General features: G+C 40.5%; 2 protein-coding genes across 4 annotated transcripts in view; both read right to left on the bottom strand.

Annotated features, from left to right (window-relative positions):
- Positions 1-11,652, bottom strand: part of wdr90 (WD repeat domain 90) — a 14,935-nt gene extending 3,283 nt beyond the window's left edge. The window contains exons 1-35 of one of the 2 annotated variants that reach the window (XM_008314188.3): positions 11,324-11,652; positions 11,118-11,209; positions 10,708-10,884; positions 10,299-10,437; positions 10,033-10,203; positions 9,815-9,941; positions 9,648-9,706; positions 9,239-9,312; positions 8,731-8,961; positions 8,601-8,654; positions 8,454-8,522; positions 8,260-8,370; positions 7,570-7,715; positions 7,402-7,459; positions 7,111-7,229; positions 6,255-6,416; positions 6,031-6,161; positions 5,646-5,762; positions 5,198-5,433; positions 4,807-4,943; positions 4,490-4,620; positions 4,218-4,348; positions 3,876-4,037; positions 3,636-3,764; positions 3,201-3,334; positions 3,095-3,123; positions 2,866-2,985; positions 2,600-2,749; positions 2,401-2,480; positions 2,196-2,298; positions 1,454-1,575; positions 1,193-1,349; positions 809-999; positions 565-733; positions 294-417 (exon numbers count right to left, since the gene is read on the bottom strand). In XM_008314188.3, the coding sequence (XP_008312410.1) occupies positions 294-417; positions 565-733; positions 809-999; positions 1,193-1,349; positions 1,454-1,575; positions 2,196-2,298; positions 2,401-2,480; positions 2,600-2,749; positions 2,866-2,985; positions 3,095-3,123; positions 3,201-3,334; positions 3,636-3,764; positions 3,876-4,037; positions 4,218-4,348; positions 4,490-4,620; positions 4,807-4,943; positions 5,198-5,433; positions 5,646-5,762; positions 6,031-6,161; positions 6,255-6,416; positions 7,111-7,229; positions 7,402-7,459; positions 7,570-7,715; positions 8,260-8,370; positions 8,454-8,522; positions 8,601-8,654; positions 8,731-8,961; positions 9,239-9,312; positions 9,648-9,706; positions 9,815-9,941; positions 10,033-10,203; positions 10,299-10,437; positions 10,708-10,884; positions 11,118-11,209; positions 11,324-11,336 (4,355 nt within the window). In that variant the 5' untranslated portion in view covers positions 11,337-11,652. The remainder of the gene's footprint in view (positions 1-293; positions 418-564; positions 734-808; positions 1,000-1,192; positions 1,350-1,453; positions 1,576-2,195; positions 2,299-2,400; positions 2,481-2,599; positions 2,750-2,865; positions 2,986-3,094; positions 3,124-3,200; positions 3,335-3,635; positions 3,765-3,875; positions 4,038-4,217; positions 4,349-4,489; positions 4,621-4,806; positions 4,944-5,197; positions 5,434-5,645; positions 5,763-6,030; positions 6,162-6,254; positions 6,417-7,110; positions 7,230-7,401; positions 7,460-7,569; positions 7,716-8,259; positions 8,371-8,453; positions 8,523-8,600; positions 8,655-8,730; positions 8,962-9,238; positions 9,313-9,647; positions 9,707-9,814; positions 9,942-10,032; positions 10,204-10,298; positions 10,438-10,707; positions 10,885-11,117; positions 11,210-11,323) is intronic. The other variant, XM_017034065.2, reaches the window with a different exon arrangement.
- Positions 11,653-12,107: 455 nt separating this feature from the next.
- On the bottom strand, positions 12,108-18,871 carry LOC103381718 (glucagon receptor-like). 2 transcript variants are annotated; one of them, XM_008314218.2, is made up of 14 exons: positions 18,788-18,871; positions 17,198-17,271; positions 16,987-17,089; positions 16,760-16,867; positions 15,950-16,071; positions 15,138-15,244; positions 14,755-14,911; positions 14,404-14,563; positions 13,992-14,052; positions 13,832-13,901; positions 13,293-13,384; positions 13,026-13,164; positions 12,884-12,925; positions 12,108-12,559 (listed from the first exon to the last, which is right to left on the bottom strand). In XM_008314218.2, the coding sequence occupies exons 2-14, from the start codon at positions 17,255-17,257 to the stop codon at positions 12,488-12,490; spliced, it is 1,293 nt and encodes a 430-aa protein (XP_008312440.1). In that variant the 5' UTR covers positions 17,258-17,271; positions 18,788-18,871; the 3' UTR covers positions 12,108-12,487. The 2 variants fall into 2 exon arrangements, with proteins under 2 accessions (XP_008312440.1, XP_024913507.1); XM_025057739.1 differs by lacking the exon at positions 18,788-18,871 and having other exon boundaries at positions 17,198-18,258.
- Positions 18,872-23,127: the final 4,256 nt, after the last annotated feature.

The raw sequence follows: 23,127 nt of genomic DNA, 5'->3' as shown, positions 1-23,127 counted from the left end.
GTTCTAGCCAGAGACAACCATTTTATTTTTGATGATACATTATAATAGACAGCATAATTACATGAAGCAATTATTTAGTACATCTACTTCCTTTAAAAATAACTTTTCAAGGTTTGCCTGATGATCATAGAAGTAAAGGGACATAATTACTGTGCAGCAAAGGTGAACTTTGAAAGTGGTGTCAGTTTTAAACACAATTTGTGAGGTTTGCAATGAAAAACAGAATAAGCAGAATAAAAAACAACACTTGAGTGTTTGATAAAAACAGGTCCTTTCCAGAATAAACTACCCACCTGTCTCTCAGATTGCAGTCCTTGACCTCAGGCTGGAATCTCTGCACAGCTTCCATCTCCCACAGTCGCAACCAGCGGGTGTTGCTGCCTGTCAACAGATAGTTCCCTCGACACGAAAGCACTCCTACATCAAGAAAACACACACAATTCATCGCCGATCTGCCTACTGGAATAAGGCTGAAAAATTAACACTTGAAGGAAATATTGGACTAAAGTATGGAGCTAGAAAATATTGCTATGGCAACCGGAGAATCAGGTTAATCTCTCGTACCAATCTCCCCCTCATCAGCCTCCCAGGTCATGAAACACCGCTGTGTGTTAATGTCCCACACACAAACGTGTCCCTGATTAGTGGCAGTGAACAGAATGGAGTCCATGTGGTAGCACAGTGCCGTCAGTTCTACATCACCGACCTCCTCTGGAGCTTTCACCTTCTGACCCTGAGGCAAAGAAAAAGTGTTTAGAAAAACTTCCCTCCCCAAATCTTCAAGTCTGTTTTTACGTAGCCATCACACCTTGAAGTCAACATCCAGGCCATGGGTGTGAATGTGGAAGAAGTAAAGCCCGTGGCTGCCCACACAGGCCAACTGGCTGGCTGATGAAGGACTGAAGGCTGCATCGTGGATAGGGCCGGAGACACTCACACTGGAAAGAAGCTGGAAGGTGTTGCTGCTCCACAGAGATACTTTTGGGTCCGAAAAATCTCCTGTGGGTGGGGCAGAGGAACTCTGGTCAGGAGCAGTTTTTTACATATATACATTGTATTTTATTTTTAATTTAGTTTCTTTTTCTTTTTCCGGATTTTATACACGGGTTTGCTTTCCTTGATTGCAGGACTACATTTGGTCAGCAGGCAAATGTAATTTAAATGCCCTGCAGAAAGAATTCATTTTACTCACCTACAGACAGAAAGAAGCGATCGTCCCTAGAAAAGGCCAGACTCTGCACCATCCCTCCGTGGTGGGAAATTTCCTTACGGCGAGTTCCACTCTGAACGTCCCAGATACAGATGATACTCTGGGTGCCGTTACTGCTGGCAGCTGCTGAGGCCAATGTCTAAACAGAATAGAACAAAAAAAAAAAAGAAAAACATGTCTTTCTTTTTAATATTTGATTAAGGAAAAGATGCATTGTGTGATTTTTAAAGCCATAAAAAGTACCTTGGCATCATTTGAGATAGCAAGACAAGAAATCTCCTCACTGTGTCCCTGCAAGTGTCTCTGACAGCCAGAGTCAAGGAACTCCACCACCACCATACAACCACAAGAGTACGCAAATAAGCCTGGGAATAAAAAAGGTACAGTCAATAATCAACAGACACAACAGTTACTGAATTTAATTCACTTGCTATAACTGAGCTACAGTGAGTTTTCCTTAAGTTATATACTATCTTGTGCTGTAGTGGTTTCAATGATCACCTTGGACACAACATTTTGCAGTGGAATAATATTACCTTTGCTATTTGATTATTTTCTTAAGAACTGAAGCTCTTCGTATACTAGTATTTGGTAGTGTCAGTAAACAAGAGAGACCTTAATAATGAAACACTAAATATAAAGCAATGTTACGGACATGTCTGTGATTACACTGCAGCGAGAAGAACTGACCGTGACGAGTGGAGCTCAGCGATGATGACAGCCACATGAATACTTGTTCATCAGAACCCATCAGAGTGGCTATAACTGCACACTTTACACTTCATCCATTCCTACTCACAAATATGTTGGCAGCAAAACCAACCCCTGTATATACATCAGTAACGGCTCCACACTCGACAGGTGTGTGGTCTAACGTACGCCTTGATAGGATGGACGTTGAATTGATTAAAGACAGTAAAACATACACGTCCAGAGTGTAGAGATTTTTGTAGTTCATATTCATATTATCATTTCACTGCATCACCTTGGTCAGGGCTCCACACCATGTTGCCTCGTCCATTGCCGTTGTAGCCAATGACTGTTTTTAGCCTAATGCCCTCTTCTCCCGGAGGGGGCGTCACAGCAGTCTAGATGGAAGAGAAAACAGTTTAAAAGTTGAGAGTGGCCCAGAGATGACATCCAGCAACAAACATTGCAACGTGGCACAAAGACTATGACCTAGATCTCACCAGGTCAAGAGTGGAGTTCTTAAAACGTGGTATAAAGTGCTTGTAACAATCTGGACGTACTGGACTCCTTCCTTGAAAATCTACACAATAAAAATGCAACACAGTCCTGTTTTTCAAGTAGACAGTCACAAAAATATATCTTAACACAAAATGAGTTCACCGTGAATGTTACTGCACTGCACTGCACTGGAACACCTACTATATTCAATATGGCTGCTACACAAGGCAGGCGTGGTATGAAGCTCTGTAACTTTAAGGAAGGAGGCGGATGAAGAACCTGAGCCACCGTGTTGGACTGGAACAGTAGCGTTGACCTCAGTGTCATTACAAAAGGAGGACGAACCAGGAGCTGGAAAACAGAATTCAATCACAATCACTGATTCATTCTTTAAATTTGGCATAACCCATATTTGTTTAAAGGAGACACTGGTGAGCGACCATTACTGAGCAGACAGTAGAACTTACTTCTCTGGTCAGCTTGGTCAATTATGCTGAAATCCAGCTTTGGAGGTGGTGAAGAAGGGAATGGAGCCTTCTTTCGAGGCATCCCATTACACAGGTGTACTCCATCAACATGTGCTTTTGCTGTGAAAAGGTTATCAAACAATTTCTGAATATAAGAATATAAGTCTATATCATTTTAACATGGATTCTTATTAAGGCATTGAGAGCAGATAATAGAAAATACATTTACCTGATACTGGAGTCGGGCTGTGGCTTCTTCTAAGAAAATAATCGTAAGTGCAAATACATTATTAATTAATCAACACATATTCAAATAAATGATTAAAAATGTTTACCTATTTTCAATCACAGAGTGAACAGAATGTCCCAAGAAGTCCCAAATAAATATGGCGTCCCCCACTGAGATGACTCCCAGCTGGTCGGGGGTGAAGTTCACCTGGCAGATGGGCCGACTGTGACCTATGAACATCTGACACACAGACATTTACTCCTTAGTTACTGCTTCAATGTTGAAATGAGAAAATATTTTAATTAACAGATAACATAAATGCATTTATTTTTTATTTTGAACACATTACAGGCTCTAACTGAAAAAACAAAACAAAAAACATGAAGCCGTTCTTGCTGCTCTTCTCGTCTCAACTTGTCGACCAGGGCATTGAAACTGTGTTTATAACCACATACAGCCACATACCCCATGTTTGCTCACACTTCCCCAGAAATATCTGCACTGTGTACATTTAAATTAAACTACACACTAATGACACTACCTGTGAGTTAATATGGAGCTGCATGTTATAATCCCACACTTTGACGGCATTATGTCCTGCTGTGAGTAGGAATCGGTTGTCTTCACTCACTGCCAGGGAGGCACACTGGTGTTTGTGGACATTAGTAATCTGTAGGAGAAAAAATATTTTGTATTGAAATGTTCAGAGACCTACAATTTTTCTGGGTGTGCCAACAAGAGACTTGTTGACGCAGAGGTCTGGAGAGATTTGTGGTGTTACCTCTCGAAGGAGTCGACCTGTCTTAGTGCTGACCCATAGGATTTTGTTGGCAGATGTTGCAACCAGCAAGTGCTCGGCGGAGGCTGGAGAGAAGCAGACCTTCAGTGCAGAATCCAGATGAGGGCTCTCTACGTCCAAAATACTCACGTCTACATGCAGCAGCTGCACAAACACGACACGACACAGAGGGACACAGAGAGGAACCCATTCAGCGACAGTGGACCGTGCTTCACTGCTTTTTAAATATCATTCCTGGGACCTTTGGAATGTGATAAATGGCAAAGTGCTGAAACTTTGCCATTCTTCACATTCCACAGGTGACAGGTTCAATGCTGTAAATACCTCATCCAAACAGCTTGCATCAGCGATGGTGACTATATATTCAGAGGGACCGACAAATGCCAGACAGCGGCCGTCGCTGCTCACTGTCAGAGCATCCGGAGCACGCTTGATGCCCCGAGCCACTGCGTTGCCTAGGAACAGAGGGAATCCGGTTACGTGGCTAAAATATTTCATTTGTATCTGCAAGGTAGACTATGCTGAGATTTTAGAATGTGGTGTACTAAAATACAAACTGTGTAAGTAGTAGTGTACAAGCCTGTGAGCATACGTACACACAACCCTGATCACACTGTGGTCTTCCTCAGAAGAGTCGTAAAGGGTAAGAGAGCCTTCAGAGTCAGCACTGTACATGAATTCTCCACTGGGAGAGAAGACCAGACCAACTATTTCACCTCTGTGTTGTCTGTCAAAGAAGCACAGGGAATACAAATGTACTTCACTCTGTAGGGCCTACAGAGTACATTCAAAGCACAAGAAAATGTATCAAGATGTTGTACTTTTACTGTAAGACAGGTTTGGATTAAGACACTGTGTCAATCTAGTTGAACATCTGCTGAATTAGTGCTACTCCAGGGTAGCTTAGACGTACGTATGCTCAGCCAACAGCGTGGCCATGGAGATGTCGAAGACCCTGACGACACCGGAGCTGGAGCCACAGGAGAAAATCTGCTCACTGGGATGGAAGGCAACAGAGCACGGACAATCTTCGGGAACAAAATCGAACAACTAAAAGAGAGGAGAGATTGAAAGACGTGTCAATGCAACCAATCACAGATGAATCGTAAATTCAAAAATCTAAACATTAGTGCATTTAATTAAGATTAAAACTGCAATCATTTTTTTGCATACATATTCTGACTTGTGCTTGAATGACTTGGCCGGCTGAGCACTTCACCCTTTTGTCCGTTTTGACACTTTAGATGACAGACTTCTAAAGACAGGACTCGGCAAATGGAAACAGCAGCCTGATGATGACTGACCTGGTGTAAAGAATCTATGTTCCAAATGCGCACTGTTCCATCAGCAGAGGCCGTCGTAAGATGCCGACGGATGCCATCCACACTGAACCCCAGCACAGTGTCTGTATGTGACCTCATCAGAGTGTTGTAATCACGGCTGGTCACGTCCAAGAACCCTATATTACCAGTGGAGGTTGCTGCCAAGACCTGGAGAGAGTCTGAGGAGACTGAAACCAAACTCACAGGCCCTTCATGCTCTGAAAACAAACCACAAAGAAACAAGTTATTCTGAGATATTCCTAAGTCACAGGGAGAGGTCTGGCAGCCTGGTCAGAGGTGTTAGGTTGTTGTATACCTGGGAAGAGTTCCACAAAACATAATATTGTTATTAGGAATTCAGACAGAATCTACTGTTTGTCATGAAGGCCCAGTCTGCAGGTAAAAGTGATTCCACCCCCGCTGCACCTACCGGCCTCCAGGAAGACAGCAGAGAAGTCCAGGGGCCAGAGACGCAGGAAGCCGTCCTCAGAGCCCGTAGCACAGAATGATGATGAGACACTGATGCTGTTGATGGCAATGCCTGGACCTGTGACACATAAACACATTCTTTTCTTGTCTTTATTGAACCTGTGTTCAAACTGTAAATGATGAGTTGGGGAGAGAGCATATGCTGTTTGGAGAGGGGTCAAAGAGACAACACATTGAGGAGAGGAGACGTATTTATGTCTGCGTGTGTACATCAGGTGGTGGACATCAGCAACCTCTGGTATTTTTCACAAAGTGTATTGCAAAGCAGTTTGTAGATTAGCTTGCTACAATTTAAGAGTAGCATCTTCATCACCTTCTGAACCCACCTGTACTAAAAGTCCATTTCTCCCTGCGGTCCAAATGCTGCTGCTGTGCAGGCAACAGCCTCCTCACATTTCTGACAACCACTCTGCTGTAGTCGATCTCAAAAATGTGACCGCTGCGGCTGCTGGCAAATCTGTGGGAAAAGTCAGAAAGGCTAATCTCTGTGTACACATGTCAGAGTGGAGCCAGTCTGAACAGTTCTGATAGTTTGGCATCTCTGACTCACAGTGTTTGATCTTCAGGATGTGCAGCAGAAGTGTTTCCTTCCTCAAAGGCCACGTCAGTGAAGTCCAGGGAGTGATACTCACCCAAGTTCACTGGGCAGGAACGCAGCGTTCCGTTTCTCACCCTCCACAGACGGATATTGTCACGACCGCAAGAGACCATCCTGAAAACACCACACTTGGATAATTAGAAAGAAAGATCATTCATTTTAAAAATTAACAATAAGTCATTACACTTAATGACCAATCATTAAGCAGGCTTGTTGTTTTGCATTTCGGTCTCTCTTTCTGGCTAATTGGCCTCTGCAACTGAAAGTGGAACACAAATGTCAAATAAGGATGAAAATCTATTCACAGATCACAGAGTGGCAATACAACATCTAAATCAATGAAAAATACTGAAGCTGTAGGTTTTTTATTTTGTAGATTTTTTAAGCTGGAGTTTTTGGTCGTGCCTGGAAGACAGAGGTTCTAACAGAGATTAGCAACCGTCTTCTGTATGCCAGAGACAGGACTGCTCTGCACCTAGAGGGATCTCTGAGCACGATGGGGAGTCTGCAGAACAGAGCCTCATCCCTGCCAGGCTGTCACTGTAAACTGCCGTAGGCCTGTGCATGAAATCAAATCATGCAAATGTGACATTACAGTCCTTACTTTCATGAAAAAAGCAACAGTGGGTTGTCAGGTGTTGTACAGTCTGATAAAATATCTGACTGTTCTGTTAACAGAAATCACCAATTCACTCATCAGATGCATTATGTTTTAGATGTAAAATAAGAATTTCCTCTACATTTCCTACATACGAATCTTGTCTATTACAGATTCTAAGAGTTGAGCCAGTTAGTACTGCGAGTTCACCTGGTGTCATCAAAGAAGGCAATCTTCATGGTGTGAATGTCCACCTCAGTGTGAGCCTTGGCCACCGTGGTCACCTCTCCACCCTTGGTAACATTTTGAGTGTTCCACACCACCACCATCTGGGAAACATTAAAACAGTTTGACACATTATCAACAATCAAACCACGATGTAGTCAAATCAAAAGCTGCTAATGACTCTGGCACTTCATTTATTTTCTCATTGTGTTCCTATCATGTCTGTCTCTTCTGATGGATTGAGCAACGTGGCTGATTTTCATCATGACAACTCACCGTTTTGTTCTGTTTGTCTTTACCGACTCCACACAAGACACTGCCGCTGTGTGACAAGCTTCAAAACAGAAAGGGAAAGAAATAACATGAGTGAGGAAACAACCGTTCCTGTGGTCAAAATGTACACAAGTAGGTCACAGGAAGGACAGCGTGAATGCTGTTGTTTACCTTAAAGAGGAGAGTGAATTAGCGTGAATCCTAAACATGGCCAGACAGTTTCCCTTCTGGTAGTTCCAGACGCGAACAACACTGTGTTGACCAGTCTGTGCTGAGGCCAGAAGTGTTGTGTTTCCATTCAAAGCTATCGCAGAAACCTAAAGAAGAGAACAAAGTAAATACAATATTATTTATAATATCCTTATTAAAATGACTATTATATATCTTACTTATATTTGTACTAATTCATTATTGACAAACGGATTGTTTTACAGACATTGGGTTGTGGGTTAGATTCCTGACCTGGTCAGTTGTATGCTTCTGCCTGACACTGTGTGTTGTGGCTACACTTCTGACTTCCGGTATATTTTCAGGTCAACCTTTATATATTTATAGACCGACACTTGGATTTTTTATTATTATTTATTATAATATTATTTTATTTCAGTGTGTTCTTCAAAAATATGTCCAAAGCTTTTAGGTTGACAAAAATGGTTGAGTACAAAATATGCACATTTATAGTGTGATTTGGAAAAGGGCAGGTATTTTCATATTACTCAAACTTGTAGCTTGCTTGGAGACCTACACCACACTAGACATTCTTTTTGTGGTACCAGAGCACTGAAGTGTCTTCTTTAGAGAATAAATAAATTGTCACTCAATTGTGAGTGTGTCTCACTCCAGAAATCACAGGTCATTTACCTTATCAGTGTGACCGATGAAAAACCTTTGTTCCTTGGTGGATATTTTCATAGAAACAACAATTGCGTGACAGGGATACACCACCGCGTCACCCGATTTGGTCCACAGAGCCTTTGGAGTAATAAAATATATTGTTTAAACATTAGCATTTATTAATTATCAATTTAAAATAAATGAACTCTGAGTGCATTTACATGTTTGGTTGTGGCTCCTCCAAAGCCGATGATGCGATTAAGTTTGAGAATGGGGTCTGGGAGGAGCTTCTGTAAAAGTAGATACAGATTTAGTCACTGAATCTTTGTAACAAATTCCTGTATTTTTGCAGTAATCTTTTCTTTTACCTGTTGTTTGGTTTCTTTAGACTCTGACAACTGCAGCGATGAACTACAGACAAACTGAGTAGAAAGTCATTATTATCACAAATCTATACAAAAGCCACATCATGTGCTGGTTTGGCAGTCAACAATTCACCTCTTCTTCGCTGTTCTCCCCGTCTTTGCTACAGTTGTCCTTCGTATGCACAAACACGTGAACCCCACTGTCTTCAGAAAAATGAATGGGTCCGGATGTGGGCTGATGGGAACTGATGGATGACGACATCTGCTCCTGACAATCATTGTCCAGGCAGTCCTCACTTTGGTGAGTGGAGACGACGCCCACTTCAGGAAGGTTGTTCACGGATGGAGTTTCAGTTCTTGGAAGCTGAGGTGCCAAGGGAAAATATTTTTCTAATGGATTATATCAAGCATATTTGTAACAATATATTTCAGTGCACTGTGGGCTGGTGTTCTTGGTTGATATTCTTACATATTATTCTACAAAAACAAAATTGAATATGTGATTTTCTTAAGAGGGATGATCTGTCATGGTTTTGGGCTGCATTTCAGCCAATGTTTTAGGCACTTGGTCGAAACTGACGCAACAATTTATTTCATAAATAGTTAATCTTTTAGTGTGACAACGATTCTACACTAAATACCTGAATTGATTGACTGAGGGTGACCTGGTCAGGAGACCCTCTGACAGTGGAGCTCCTTTGGCTTCTCCTTGAACCTAAGTGTGGAAAGACTGTGTTAAACTCTAACTCTACAGCACATTTTTACCAAGTTAGATTGACAGCATTTTAAAACAATGTTGATGTTGATGTTAATGAACATTTTTGTTCTGCAGGTTTGACAAGCTCCACTCCCTTTTATTTATTTGTGTGAACAGGGTATAAAATTCATTTGAAAAGCCACAGTGGGAGGAAATGAGACCAATAAGAGTTGAGTTCTGGAGACAATGGAATAGTAAAAATAAAGTTGAATGGGAATTAAAAACATGCATTGAAAATCTCAAAAAACTAAAACTAATTACAACAGCAAACAATGTGATATTTGATGACTTACTGCATACGCTACTTCTCTCAGTGGAACTGAAATGTGATTTAGTTTCATCCGAGGAAAATCTGTTGGAAAAGACATAAATGCATAAAATGATGGAAAAAATACTGAAACTTTAAGACTGTTACTTATTTTTCTGTCATATTTAGGACTTAAGTGGTAATTTAGCATACATGACATGGTCATAGAGTTTGTGCCAGGCGCTCCCCTTGGGCACAGGAAATGACATTTCTCTTGGCATTGGACCTGTTCCCTGTGAGGAAGCCAGCCCTCTCTGTTTGGCTTCACTGAATGAAAGTTCTGGTTAAAATAGAACAAGGGACAATGAGATGAGGGAAGTAAAAGTGTCAAACTATTTTTTTGGAGGAAATTCTGCAACACTTGGTTTCACCTGGATTGAGCAGCAGGTCGCTGGTAAACATGTTTTTAACTGCCATGTTGGCACAGAGCTTAATGGCCTTCAGGTGGCTGAAGGAACGACTGGAATAAACAGAGAGAATGTGCTGGAGGTCTAATGTCAGGCAGGTCCAGCGCACTGATGTGGGGGCTGACTCCATCAATCCTGCAGCACAGAAGTTCATTCTCGCTGCTCATTTTATACATTTTAAACAGCACGATCTTAGCACCAGTGAAGTGAATCCGGGTGGGTTTTCTTACCTGGCCTTGCTAATTTGCATGTGCTCCCGTGGACTGGATCTTTGACAGCTCCGCTCGGAAAGGGAAACTGAAGCCAGGTAGATGTTGACTTGAACTCTTTAAACATATTTGAAAAGGAAATGCGCACCACTCGTCTCTCCTTCACATGGAAGCATAAGGGAGGATGGATAACTTTTGTTAACTTCAATTGATATTCTCTCCCCACTGTGCAGGTCATAGGGCGTTCTTTTAGACAGCATTGAAATGAATTCAATTGATATTCTCTCCCCACTGTGCACATAGGGCATTCTTTTAGACAGCATTGAAATGAACCATGGAGTGAATAATAATAAAAATCTCCTGACAAAAACTTTTAAATATTACTGATTTCTCTCAACCCTGTGACAGAGGGGTTAGCAGAAAGTTTTACCTCTGCAACAACATCAAGGTGGACCACAAAGAACCTTCCAGGAATGGGTCTAAAAAGAAGATAGAAGTAGCGCCCAGTCAGGCCCAGAGAGTGGTTGCTGTTCTTAGGGACCAAGATGAAGCTGTTAGCAGGAACAGAACCTCTGATTCTGAACACGGAACATTTGAGCGTCTTGTCCTGTATAATTCAAACAAAGTGGACACGGACAGATCTAGTTAAATAGAGAATAAAAAAACCCCAGTCAGTGAGCTTCTCCACTAAGTCAATATATGAAACATTGACTTGGACACTGTAGCATTCCCCTGTTTTCTCCTTTTGTGCACAAAGTTTTATTTCTATTTATTCTGTATTTAGATCTACTTTAAGAAAGTCGTTCATTCACAACAATCTATGTAGACAGGCTGTATTACCATGTATGTTGACACGTCCCCCTGTTTTCCAGACTTTTTCCATTCATCGACCTTAACGTGTTTAAATATATTGACATAAGGATGTTGCCACTCTGTGGAAATAAACAGTATTCAGGTGAGAGAGAGCTAGAGTACACACACAATAAAAATACATGCTACAGCAAGACACACTTGAACCAATTAAAGACTGTGAACTGAAACTTTACCTTTAGAAGCCATTGGCAGTGAAAATCACATAGGCTGCTGTAGCACCAGTTGTTTTGACAGACGCAGGTTTATATGAACACAGGACTCTGTTAGCAAACACCGAAACTTCCGCAGTGCTGATGGCTTTTGTTGTTGTTGTTTTATAAATCCCAGCCCCAGGTTAACACGAATGTTGGATCTACATCATTGCCGATTCTCGATGGTACATTCCAACCTGATTGTCACATCAAGAACTTTTGTCGGCGCAAACAGCAGTTGCAGTTATATTCTTCCCGCTCCAGTCTCCGCCGTTGCTAACGGCAGCACGACGCATGACGTCATTACGTTTTTTTGTTGGCGTTATGGGTAATGAAGTGAATTTAGTAGAGAACGCAATCCAAAGAAATATCCTATAAAAGAAACAAACACGATAGTGCTGCTGAATAGGAAACGTGTAAAAAAAAACAAAAAAAAAACAAAAAAAAAACCCAAAACAAACAAACAAACAAAAAACCCGTAAGGGATCTTTTACTTTGTCTATATAGTTTTGTATATATGTGTTAATATAAATTAATAAATGATGTTTACAGCAGTAAACATTTTCACTCAACTATGCTGTTCTTATGTTCTTAGACTGAGTGATTATTTAGAAAAAATTAAATATTTATTTAAGTAACATACAAATCACGGGTCACAATATTTCACGTATACACAATACGGTACATCATTGTGTTTTTTCATTAAGCTGTGAAAGCTTAATGAAAAAACACAATGATGTACATCCCTTTTTTTTACATGTTCACAGTTTTAGATAATATATTGCTAAAATAGAATACACAGGAAATGTTACAGTGTATTTAGTCTGAATCCGTATTTACAACATTTGGCAGTGACTCAACAGGGTCTTGAAGATGGATAACAAATGACACCTGCATCGCAGAAGACAATCCGATGTCGGCCTGATCACCACACAGCAGGATGTGTTCTCTGTTCAATTCAGGTGGATAGAGCAACAACGATTGCTCAGACTGAAGAGATGCTGGCTGAATGGGTGGCCTGAAAACCAGGACACTCTCTGGGGATGGTGAACCATCTGGCACTGCCCTCAGTGTGGCAGATGATCTGTTGCGCTCTGGCACTGTGGCGATGGATAAAGTGTCCACACGAGAGTCCAGCACGGCTAGTCACTGTCCACAGCACAAGATCTCTGCCTCTACCCTCCAGCTGTGTAATTTCCTCCTCACCTCTGTCCTTACCTGCACATATTGATGAGATAAGCTATTTCAGGGGTGATGCACAATTTAAATTAAAACTGAAAATGAATTCATTCCGGACTTCTAGATTAGCCAGTCTAAAAATACTTCAATTTTAATATCCCTAAAATTAATGCAGATAATTGCCAATAAAATATTATTACATTTTTTATGTGATTAGAGTTTAATTTAAACCCCATAGGAGCCTCATCAAACCTCATCACTCACAGTAATTTAGTGGTATTCTAATAAGCCTCTTCATCCAAGTAAAATATTCAAGTAAAACAATAAGAATGAATATCAGGATATATATTTAACATAACAGACCTCTTTATTGGCGTAGCAGTAGAGTACAGCCACCATAAAACCCTGAAAATATAATAGAAAATCCAATAAAGCTGGAGTCAAATGCATTTATAAATGCAAAACAGCAAACAAGGGCTCTCTGTCTGTCCTGAACCACACTCACCTGAAAGGAATTAAGAAAAAGAGTGATAAAAACTTTAGCGTAGCGCAGGAATCCTGTCATCTGTTCATCGGTTGCAAAGATGAATATGATCTCATGTATGCCAAACAGAGGAATCAGGGTAAGCGTCGCCTTGGCAAGCCTTGTCAAAAAAAGATATATAGAAAAACATAGGAAATATGTTTAGAGCAAAGGTTTTGTAGTTTGTTTTCAGCATCATCAGCAAATAAGAGTTACGTGATAATCCCTGAAAAGTGAGAGACAATTTACCGCAGTTTGTAATCTGGGTACCCAGTCTGCTGGCTGGCTCGTAATTTGGAAAGAATGACCTTCAGGATCTTCATGAAAATCAGGAAGTTGATCTGTTGATCATAAAAACTCCAATTTGTTTTGTCATTTCCCAACATATTATGACATTTCTCAACATAATCTAGGTTCACAAGATGTTCCTAAATTAACCCTTTACCTTTGAACCGCTATGAACAAAAATGTTTTTTGTTCTTTGATGAAAAATAAAAGAACATTTCATTAAAGAATAATGCTGTCCTCCTCTCTCTTTGTTTTAAAAGGAGTATTTTGTCGTTTTGTCTTTTTTTATTTGCTATCCAGTTCAGAAGGAAGATATAGAGATGATACAGCAAGGTAAATGTCACACAGAAGCTGGTTTCCATCCTAACAATGGTGATTGTTCCTCAAGTTTGCATTTCTCTCTGGAAAACAACTAAGCCTATAAAAAAAACATGAGCTAAATAACAAGGCACATATGTTGATATTTAAATGAGAAGCTTGTTTGTATGAATCAATCCTACTAGTGAGGCAAAAAGAATCGGGAAACGGATGATCCACCAGTAGCTCATGTTCTCATTGACAGCCCAGCACCTGCAGAGAGAGGCAGATGTTGCTCCTTATATAAGATCAGCAGGTGCAGAGATCATGGGGATGAAGCAGAAGCTACACACACACACTTACTCTTTGTTTTCTTTCAATAGCTTCATCACCACCCACGGGATCACAAATAGAAGTGGAATTCCTAACACACAAGCAAACAGATTTTTTTTTTTAAAGGGAACTGATATGTGTACCTCCCTTTAGAAGCTCGAAAAATATGATAACTGCCTGCCTACGTTTGCAAGACATTCACACAGTATGTTGTTGGTACGTGCTCAATGGGAGAAAATCAGAAAAGCTGGAACAGCTGATAAGGTGAAGGGAATGACAGACAGGAATGACTGACAGAGAAGGGTCTAATTAATGAATACGGGACATGGTCTTATTCACATCCTTCAGAACAATTTGGATAAAAATAGACATTGAATTGTTACTAGGAAAATCAAAGGTTTTCTGAGAATTGCAAATATGTATGGTATAACCACAAACTCACCCCAGCCGAGACATAAATAGGGGAAATATTTGTTGTTGTCAATGAACACTGAGGCGATGAGCACAGAGTACAAATAAATTGCCTCTCCAAAGAACCAATAGTGATTGGCCACAACACAGTACTGCATCATCACTTGTGCTATCCGGCAGCCAATCGCAGCCTAAAGGAAATGGACATTAAAAAGAACACACAAACACCTTCAACGTGGTTAGGTTATTAAACAAAAGGCAAAATATGACAAAAGAGAAAAAAAATGTCTGCAAAAGCTTACAGAAAATCTAAGATTAATAGCCAAAATAAAACAAATATTTTGAATTATTTATTATTATTATTATTTTTAATTACACCCACCTGATGACTAAGCATCTCGCTGACATCGGCCTGTTTCATGATTTCCCGACCCCAGTGTCGTTCTAACATGGTGTCCTTAACAATGACAGACACAGCTCTCAAGATGAACGACAGGAAAAGATTGGCATGGATGTAATTCCTGAAGCAGTGCAGTTTTCTGACAAGGAAAAAAACAATAGTTGTTAAAACCTTTGTACTTCGACATCTATTTGCAACATTTCCATTTTATGGTTCATTACAACTAAGTCTCATGACGCTGCAGAGCTGAGAGCTGTTAATTATTTCCCAAATATTTTCCCTGTTCATTAAAAGTGTTTCTTGCTGTGTTTTTCACAGAGCCTAAAAATTGGCCCAGAGTCCTGAGATGGCAAAGAAATATTTACCTGAAGCTCAGAAGAATGATGAGAGCCGTGACGAGTGTGAAGAGAGACACGGAGTAGCCCACAGTGTAGAGCATCCTGAAGCTCACCATGAGTTGTTTAATCCTCAGCTGGAAATACACGAGTGCACAGTGGCTTAAAAATGATTTACTGATAATTTACTAATGATTACTGAGTTGGATGAATGTCACCATCGGTAACAAGTCCTAAATAATAAGATTCAGGGCACTGCACACAATCATGTAAATTATGGGGTATGACTAACAATGCAGGACCAAGGCCTGGAAAACAGATCACACAGGAAGAAAGGATGGTTTTTTTATAAGCTATTTTATAATATTGTCTCTGAAAATATTCATATTTTAGACATTTAAAGACATGATTCTGCTTTAGTTTGACACAGACATTGCCACACTAGGCAATACAATAACAATTACTTATAACACATTTCCATCACATCGTACAAACATTCAGTTATTTTAATCTAATGTGATTTATAGTAAGAATGCAATGCAGAAATATCAGAAAGGGCCAACTGTCATAAAACAAGTCATAAAACTGACTAAAAAATACAAGCAAAATTATTTTCACTCATGTGAGAAAAATTCTGATTTGGATGTTCTGAACTCCTACAGCTTTAAGATGCCTCAGCTATACAACTATCAAAGTTTTACTCTGGAATTTAATTGCCAAAGTTGATAAACTTTAATTACCAAACTTGATACCAAAAATTCACAAACTACTTGATATGTGTGACAGTTTTCTACATCCATACATAAAGTTTGACATTTTCTTGGTGTGCTGAATGCGTTCACCTCCTGAGATGCCACCTCCTTCTCCTCCTCACACTGACTCATATCTCTCCACACCTGCCCGTTGTCATCTTTCTCCCAGAAGCCCCCAGAGTTGCAACGGCGAGTGACCACCCCCTGGGACACTGGCGAGGAGACAGTGGGTACAAGTGAGTCCTTTTCCACTTTTCAGCAGATTACTGAGCATTGAACTAGAGATTGAAGATTAAGGGTGTGAAGTCAGGCTAATTCAGGATCATTACAGTCAGGATCAGAAATGAGCAGATCAGATGGAGAGTTAAGGTGGAGCCAGAGTTAGAGGGCTGAGGTGGAGATGGTTCAGACCTGTGATGAGGAGAGATGGTGAACAAAATGGATGGTGCCAGAACAGAGGAGAAGAGGAAGACTTTAGGGAAGATTAGAGAAGATGGTTGGTCTAACAGTGGATGAGGCCGGAGGTCAGCTGAGGGGAGCAGCTGAAAGAAGAAGAATGCTGCCTAAATGACCTTGAGTAAAGTCAATAAGTCAAGTACTACCATCCATCTGGATAACAGTTTTCAGACATTCGATTTACAAATGGACAGTTTTGGATAAATACAGCACTATTAGCGGTTAGAGTTTTTGTCCACAGGAGCAGGGACTGTTTCAAATGATCAGGTGATCAAACCCACTGTCTGGAGTGACTGAAGGAGACAGGAAAAGACACTTGATTCATTTTGGTCCCTTACAATAGTTGCTCTAGTTTTTTTTTTTAATATAAATGTCAAAGATTGTATTCTGATTTGAACCTGCAGGTTCCGTCTGTCAGTCACAATCAATGTGAGTATAATTTACCTTTGTCAAACCAAGGCAAGTAGAAAGGACAGGAAATGTTGATCAGAGTCCCAGCAGGAGTATCTGGCCAGCAGGCGTACTTGTCAAACGTCCTGTTACAGAACAAACCTGCCAGAGGAGTTTAGAACATTTAGATGTCATCAGTGTCACAGCGTGACCTTTCTGTTTTCTAATTTCCTTGTTCTCATCAATGTCTTTCACTGTGACTCACCACAATACTGACGTACCTTGAGGTAAAGGTTCATTTTCCATCATTTTGACACACTCTTCTTTGTACTGGACCCACTTCCGATAGGTTTCCTCTAAAACCTTTCCACCAGCCATTTCAAACTACAGGTACACACACAGAATCATGAAATGTCATTCAGAGAGTTTGCAGTTCTACACAGTGCTACGCCACAACAGAACAGATGCTGTATTTGACCAATGGTCACGTACCTTTGACATCTCTAAGAGCAGCAGGCAGCTCAGTGCTAAGATATGCTGGGTCTTCTCCATTACTGCATCAAGTTCTTGACAGGCGGAAAAAAAGAGGAGTAAAGATGAGGAAAATCCACTCTCTCTCTCTCTCTCTCTCTCTCTCTCATGTTCCGAGGCATTGTTTAGATTCTAACCTATATTTTCCACATCGAGCAGATCATTGGGAACTTTTTGACACACGATAACTGCTAACAATGCCTACAATGTTGCTGCAGGCTTGAAACAACACCTCTCCTTTTGTCACGTAAACATTGATGCTGCACCGCGAAGCTACCCTCCACCGGCAGTGCGACCTTCAGCTGTGCACCTTTAACACATGTGGTGTTTAAAGTGGGTTGTAATCAGGGAACTGCAGGAGTTGCTCCATCACGGTGCTCTACCTATACAACAGCTAATGAGACTTTGCATCCATTACAAACTTTGAATCTCAACTAGCTATGACTCACAGCAAGCCTTCGACTGTGGCTCGTCAGGCTCCTCAGGCAGTTGTGCAGGGCTGGGCTAAATAAGGCCCCTTAATACGACCAATCATTAGACGTAGCCGCCAGGAACATTAACATTTGATATTGCACTTTGTGAATTCTGTTGTGTCGACATGGCAGGAAGCAGACAGGAGTCAAATGCAGGTTTGAAAATAACAGGGGAGTCTTCTTAGGTGTAGGTATTTTATTCACAAAAATCAAAAGTTGCACCACTCACTAGGTTGCAGAACTCAATACAAAGAACAAAGAGCATGGATCTCAGGGTAGGAACACCAAACACAAAGCACGAAGACAGCGGAAAAGAAAGAACAATGATTCCACAAAGACAGAGTCAGGGAGAGAGGTACATCTACACAGGACACTGGGTGATGGTGTCACCTAATGAGACTAATCATAGAGACACAGGTGAGTGTGATCACACTGATTACCCCCGCACTGCGAACAGCAGGGAACAGACAGAACGAACAAATTCTATTCTATTCTATTCTGTTGAAATATTAAACTGAAACACACGTTTGTACAAGAATATAGCAGGGAGATGTGTTTAGTGTTAATTCTGTTCTATTCTATTCTGCTCATAGTTTCATTGTTACCAGTTCACACTGAATCCTAATGAGAAAAGTATGGGATAAAAAACACAGGATGCAAATGAAACACCAGCAGCTGCACAGCTGAACATCGGCTGCCGTGTGATCGTGTTAACGGCAGAATCATGAGGCTTTTACACGGAATATTCACCTCTGCACTGCACACAGAAAAGCTGCAGCATTACACGCTCTCAGCACTGCCATTCATCAGGTGTCTGTACTTTGTTTTTCCCTGATGTTTGATGATGTTCAACGACAATCCCGACCAGTGCAGTTCAAATGACTATTTCATTCATTCCTCTACAAAAAGACCCTACATGTCATGAACAAGAGTCGAGGTGAAATCACATCAGAACAGAAGTTTGCATTTTTAAATTACAGAATCAGTGTTCTATAATACTGAGGACACATAAAAGCAGGGTTGTTTTTCCCAAAAAACAGCTCAGACTTATAAAATGAGGAGAAAAAGTGTGACTTACAGATGGAGTAGAACTAGATCCTGAAGAGAGGAGACAGATGATGCTGCTGCTGCTGCTGCTCCTGCTGCTGCTGCTGCTGCTCCTGCTGCTGCTGCTGCTCCTGCTGCTGCTGCTGCTCCTGCTGCTGCTGCTGCTCCTGCTGCTGCTGCTGCTCCTGCTGCTGCTGCTGCTCCTGCTGCTGCTGCTGCTGCTGCTCCTGCTGCTGCTGCTGCTGCTGCTCCTGCTGCACTCAGAGCGACGTGCTGTCACTGACTGAACGCTCAGTGTGCGACCACACAGACGCACATGCACACAGACAACATACTTGTCCTTACAGATTTTTTTGAGGACTACCAGAAGACAGGTTAAAATTCCTGTCTTCAACCTTTATTGATTTATTGACACAAATATCAGAACTACATGTCTACTATATGCCTTTCACCTTACCCTAAGCCCACATTAATATAAATTCTTTCACCTACAAAATGTTTTCAAGGACCCACAAATTGTCCTCAAACACTGAACAAAGCTCGTCTCCACATCCTTGTCTGCACAACACACACGTGCTTGTCCCTCTAGGTTTGTGAGGACTCGTCAAGTCACAATAAAAATATATACCTGTTTGCTCCTACTCTAACTCAACACTTTAATTAGGTCCTCGCCTTTCACAGAACGTGAGGTTGAGAAAATGTTTCTTCACAAAGTTGTTCCTCACATGCAAGCACACACACACACACACACACACACACACACACTTCATTACTTTGTTTTGCTCCAGAAATGTCAATAAAATCTACTCTGCTCCACATTTCAACCAATTTCTAAGCGTCCATTTACTCCAAAATAACAGGCATCGATTACCATCATCATGTATTTAATCTGCCCAGAATTTAAAAAGACACACACTGTGTCCTTCAAATATTGGACGGGTTAAAAATTCAGTTTAGATTCAGCCCTAGTGATCTACTGTAGAAGAAACGCAGCAGAAAGGGAAGAGTTAGCTCAGTTATCAGGAGCTAATATGTCACACAATATGTGCTTCTGAGAAAAAAGGTTTTCTTTTTCTTACAGAAACTAATTATTTTGCAGCCAAGTCAAGTCAAACATTTCCAGAAAAATAATCCCTGTTATGTTTTCACAGTGAGGACAGTGTTCTTTGGGTTCTCACAGTAGTTTTTATTGGGACACTTTTTGTGAAGATAATAGAATTCACACAGCATTTTATTATTCATCACTCACATCAGACTTCCCCTGGTGACAATCTAAATTCTTGCATTGGTCATATATAATGTAAAGATGGATTTACTCATGGATGTATTTGATATCCTGGAGACATAGCATTTTGTGGCTCTTTGGCCCAGAGGCAACATCTCTGTCATTGGTGTGGAACCCCAGGGTTCACCTCCTGGGTAAGTTTGAATCCCAGTTAGGGCGGTTGGTACCTTCCAGTGGACTGACCACCTGCAGGAAGGTTCAGGGGGGTTGGGACGGTGCAGTGTGATATGGGTGGCGGTCGTGGAGACTGCTGCCCCGATAACAGATGAGCAGATGAAGATGGTTGGACATAGTATTTTGCTTTGACATATTTTTATTCATAAAAGAAAAGGGATCAGCATCAGCTTTTTGATTCCGCTGTGATCTGCATTTAATGAAAACATTCGACAACTCCTGTCTAGAACCCACTCAGTCATAAAGAAAGGGTCAAGCTGTATATTTTTACCTGAAATATCCTTTTGAAAAGCCAACTAGCTGAGAAATAGTGTGGAAAAATTGACTTTTCAGATGTTTACCTCATAAAAAGTTTTAGTGCTACTTAATACAGTACACATTGCAAAAGTATAAGACAAGGAATGAAGGTCGATTTACATGAACCCAAATGTCTCAGCACCGAAATGTATGAATCATTTTAGTCAAGCGTTAGAAAAGAAATCTTCCCAGACAGGGTGAAAAATGGCTAAAAATAAAATAGCAAATATGAAAATGAATCCTGTTACTGACACAAGGTTATTCAAAAAACAATAAAAGATTTCAAAATTAATCATGCCTAAAAGATAACCTAGCATAATTTCAAAATTAATCATGCCTAAAAGATGTGTAGCATGTGTTTTTAGGGGCATTTCACGTAATTTGTTCAGATGTACGAAAAACACAAAACAAAACAAAAACAGTCATTGTTTTTCATCTGGAATCAAACCCACAGCCCTCTTGCTCAGGGGTCCTCAGAGGTACAGCAGATATAACCACCTACATACTGTATATAGTATACAACTGTGTTTTATATTAGCACAGATTGCTCATTGCCATTTACATACAACTTACTTTATCATCTGACACCAATGCCAATATCAACACTGTCTGTTGAATACATATACTACTATAATACATGCACAGGCTACTACCATGCATCAACCGACCCTAGTGAGCTAATATAATAATAATAGACAAACAACATCACAATAAAGGCCGCCTGCTGAGGACCACTGCTGCAGTTGCAGCACGACTGTCCACTTTTTTAAAAACAGAGCCAACCTTAAACCCAACGACTTAAATATATATCCAAACAAGGCTAAATGAACATTTCTCCTTTGTGAGGAGATTAGCCATAATCACAAATGATGTGCATTCAGAAAGAACACAACCACCACTCCGCTCCCCAGTGTTATTAGGTCCAGTGTACTCAACAGTCTAGTGTAATAATCAAATTACCTTGTTTATTTTTAGCCATTTCTTCATGAAATAAATATGTGGCTCCTCAGTGTGAGCCTCCGGCTGCTGAAGTTCCCAGATACTGTAGGTCGGATGGTGTAACTGTACAACTGGTGTATATTCTTTGGCTTTTGAATAAGGGAAAAGAAGCAAGTATTTGTGGTGAAAGGATTTTAAAGGTTCCAGGTGATTTAATACACATTTAGTAATTCTATTATTATTATTATTTGTATTAATTCTATTATTAATTCTATTATTATTATTAATCTAATAATATCTTTTTTTGGGGTGCTTAAGAGAATAAGTTGTCATTTCTCAGATCTCATGAAGTCGTTTGCTGATGCCTGACAACATGATTTCTGATCATTTTAGTTCAATTATGGTGAAACAGACGTGCAATTTAGATTTGATGGAAAACCTTTTAAATTTGATATGGATTGCTGCGTCCACCCCTTTTAACAATTCATTTTTCACTGCCTCCAACCACAGCAGGAAATTATATTTTTCTCAAAAGGTCTTTTATAGTTCTGTGAAATAGGTTTTTTCCACCTCTCCAGGGAACTTTGACCAAAATTTGTAATTATCTTTTGGCTAACCTCAACCCATTTCTGGCCTACCTACAGTGCTGAGCACAAATGAGTACACCCCTTCGAAAAGTCCCATTTTAATCAATATCTCAATGAACACAAGAATCATTTCCAAAATTTCCAGAAGGCTAAGTTTCAGTGAACATTTATTTAACTCCATGACACGAAAGTAAGTATAATAATCTAACTTGGTTCACAAAATCTTCAGTTTTGAAAACAACGAATACACCAAAAACTAGTACTGCTAGTATTTTGTGTGACCACTGTGATTTCTGAGGACAGCACCTCTTCTGGACATGGAATGAACATATTGTAACATCTATCATCAGTTGGAGAATGATGTTCAACTTGTCTCTTCAGAATCCCCCACCACAGGTGTTCAGTTGGGTTCAGATCAGGAGACACACTTGGCCATTCAATCCCCTCCACTTTATTCTTTAGAAATGCTCTCCTTCAATATGAAGCAGTACATCTGTGAGTTCATGGTAGCATCAATGATAGGCAGCTCCTCCACACCTGCATCACTCACGCAGCCCCACACAAGACACTGCCACCACCAGGTCATTCCAGTTGGGCTTGCTACCTCTTTAGCTAACTGCAGTTAACCTTTTTCATCAGAAGACACTCCTGTCCAGATGTTAACTTCCAGGGCGTCTCTGAGAGATGGTTGCTCTTCCATTTTTCTTAAAATGTTGTGTCACTTTTGCAGCAGTATTCTGCCTGAGCTTGAAAGCTTTGCTGATCTCCTGTCTGGTTTTATGTCAAGATATAAATTTCTTTCTGAGGTTTTGGTGTCATTTTTCTTTCATTGTGGTCCCATTGGGCTTTTACGCTTTTTGTACTCTTTACCCTGCCTGGTAGACACCTCCTAAGTCAATAATTATAATCCCCTGTGGTTGAATTATTACTATTTAGAATTGTGTCATCTTAAGTTTGGCTTTTCTTTAAAGTTATTTTATTTCTTTAAAAATAACTCTTTTTCGAGAGCAAAGTAACACATCTTGCTTGCAATCAATGGCTGGCCGACATTTGTGGCAGTATTTTGAAGTGTATTCTTCCATAGTAAAT

The sequence above is a fragment of the Cynoglossus semilaevis genome, chromosome 8, assembly GCF_000523025.1.
Source record: "Cynoglossus semilaevis isolate Cse_v1.0 chromosome 8, Cse_v1.0, whole genome shotgun sequence".
NCBI classification, from domain to species: domain Eukaryota; kingdom Metazoa; phylum Chordata; class Actinopteri; order Pleuronectiformes; family Cynoglossidae; genus Cynoglossus; species Cynoglossus semilaevis.
Note: the sequence above shows the minus strand (reverse complement) of the source record. Positions and strands in the feature narration are given on the sequence as shown.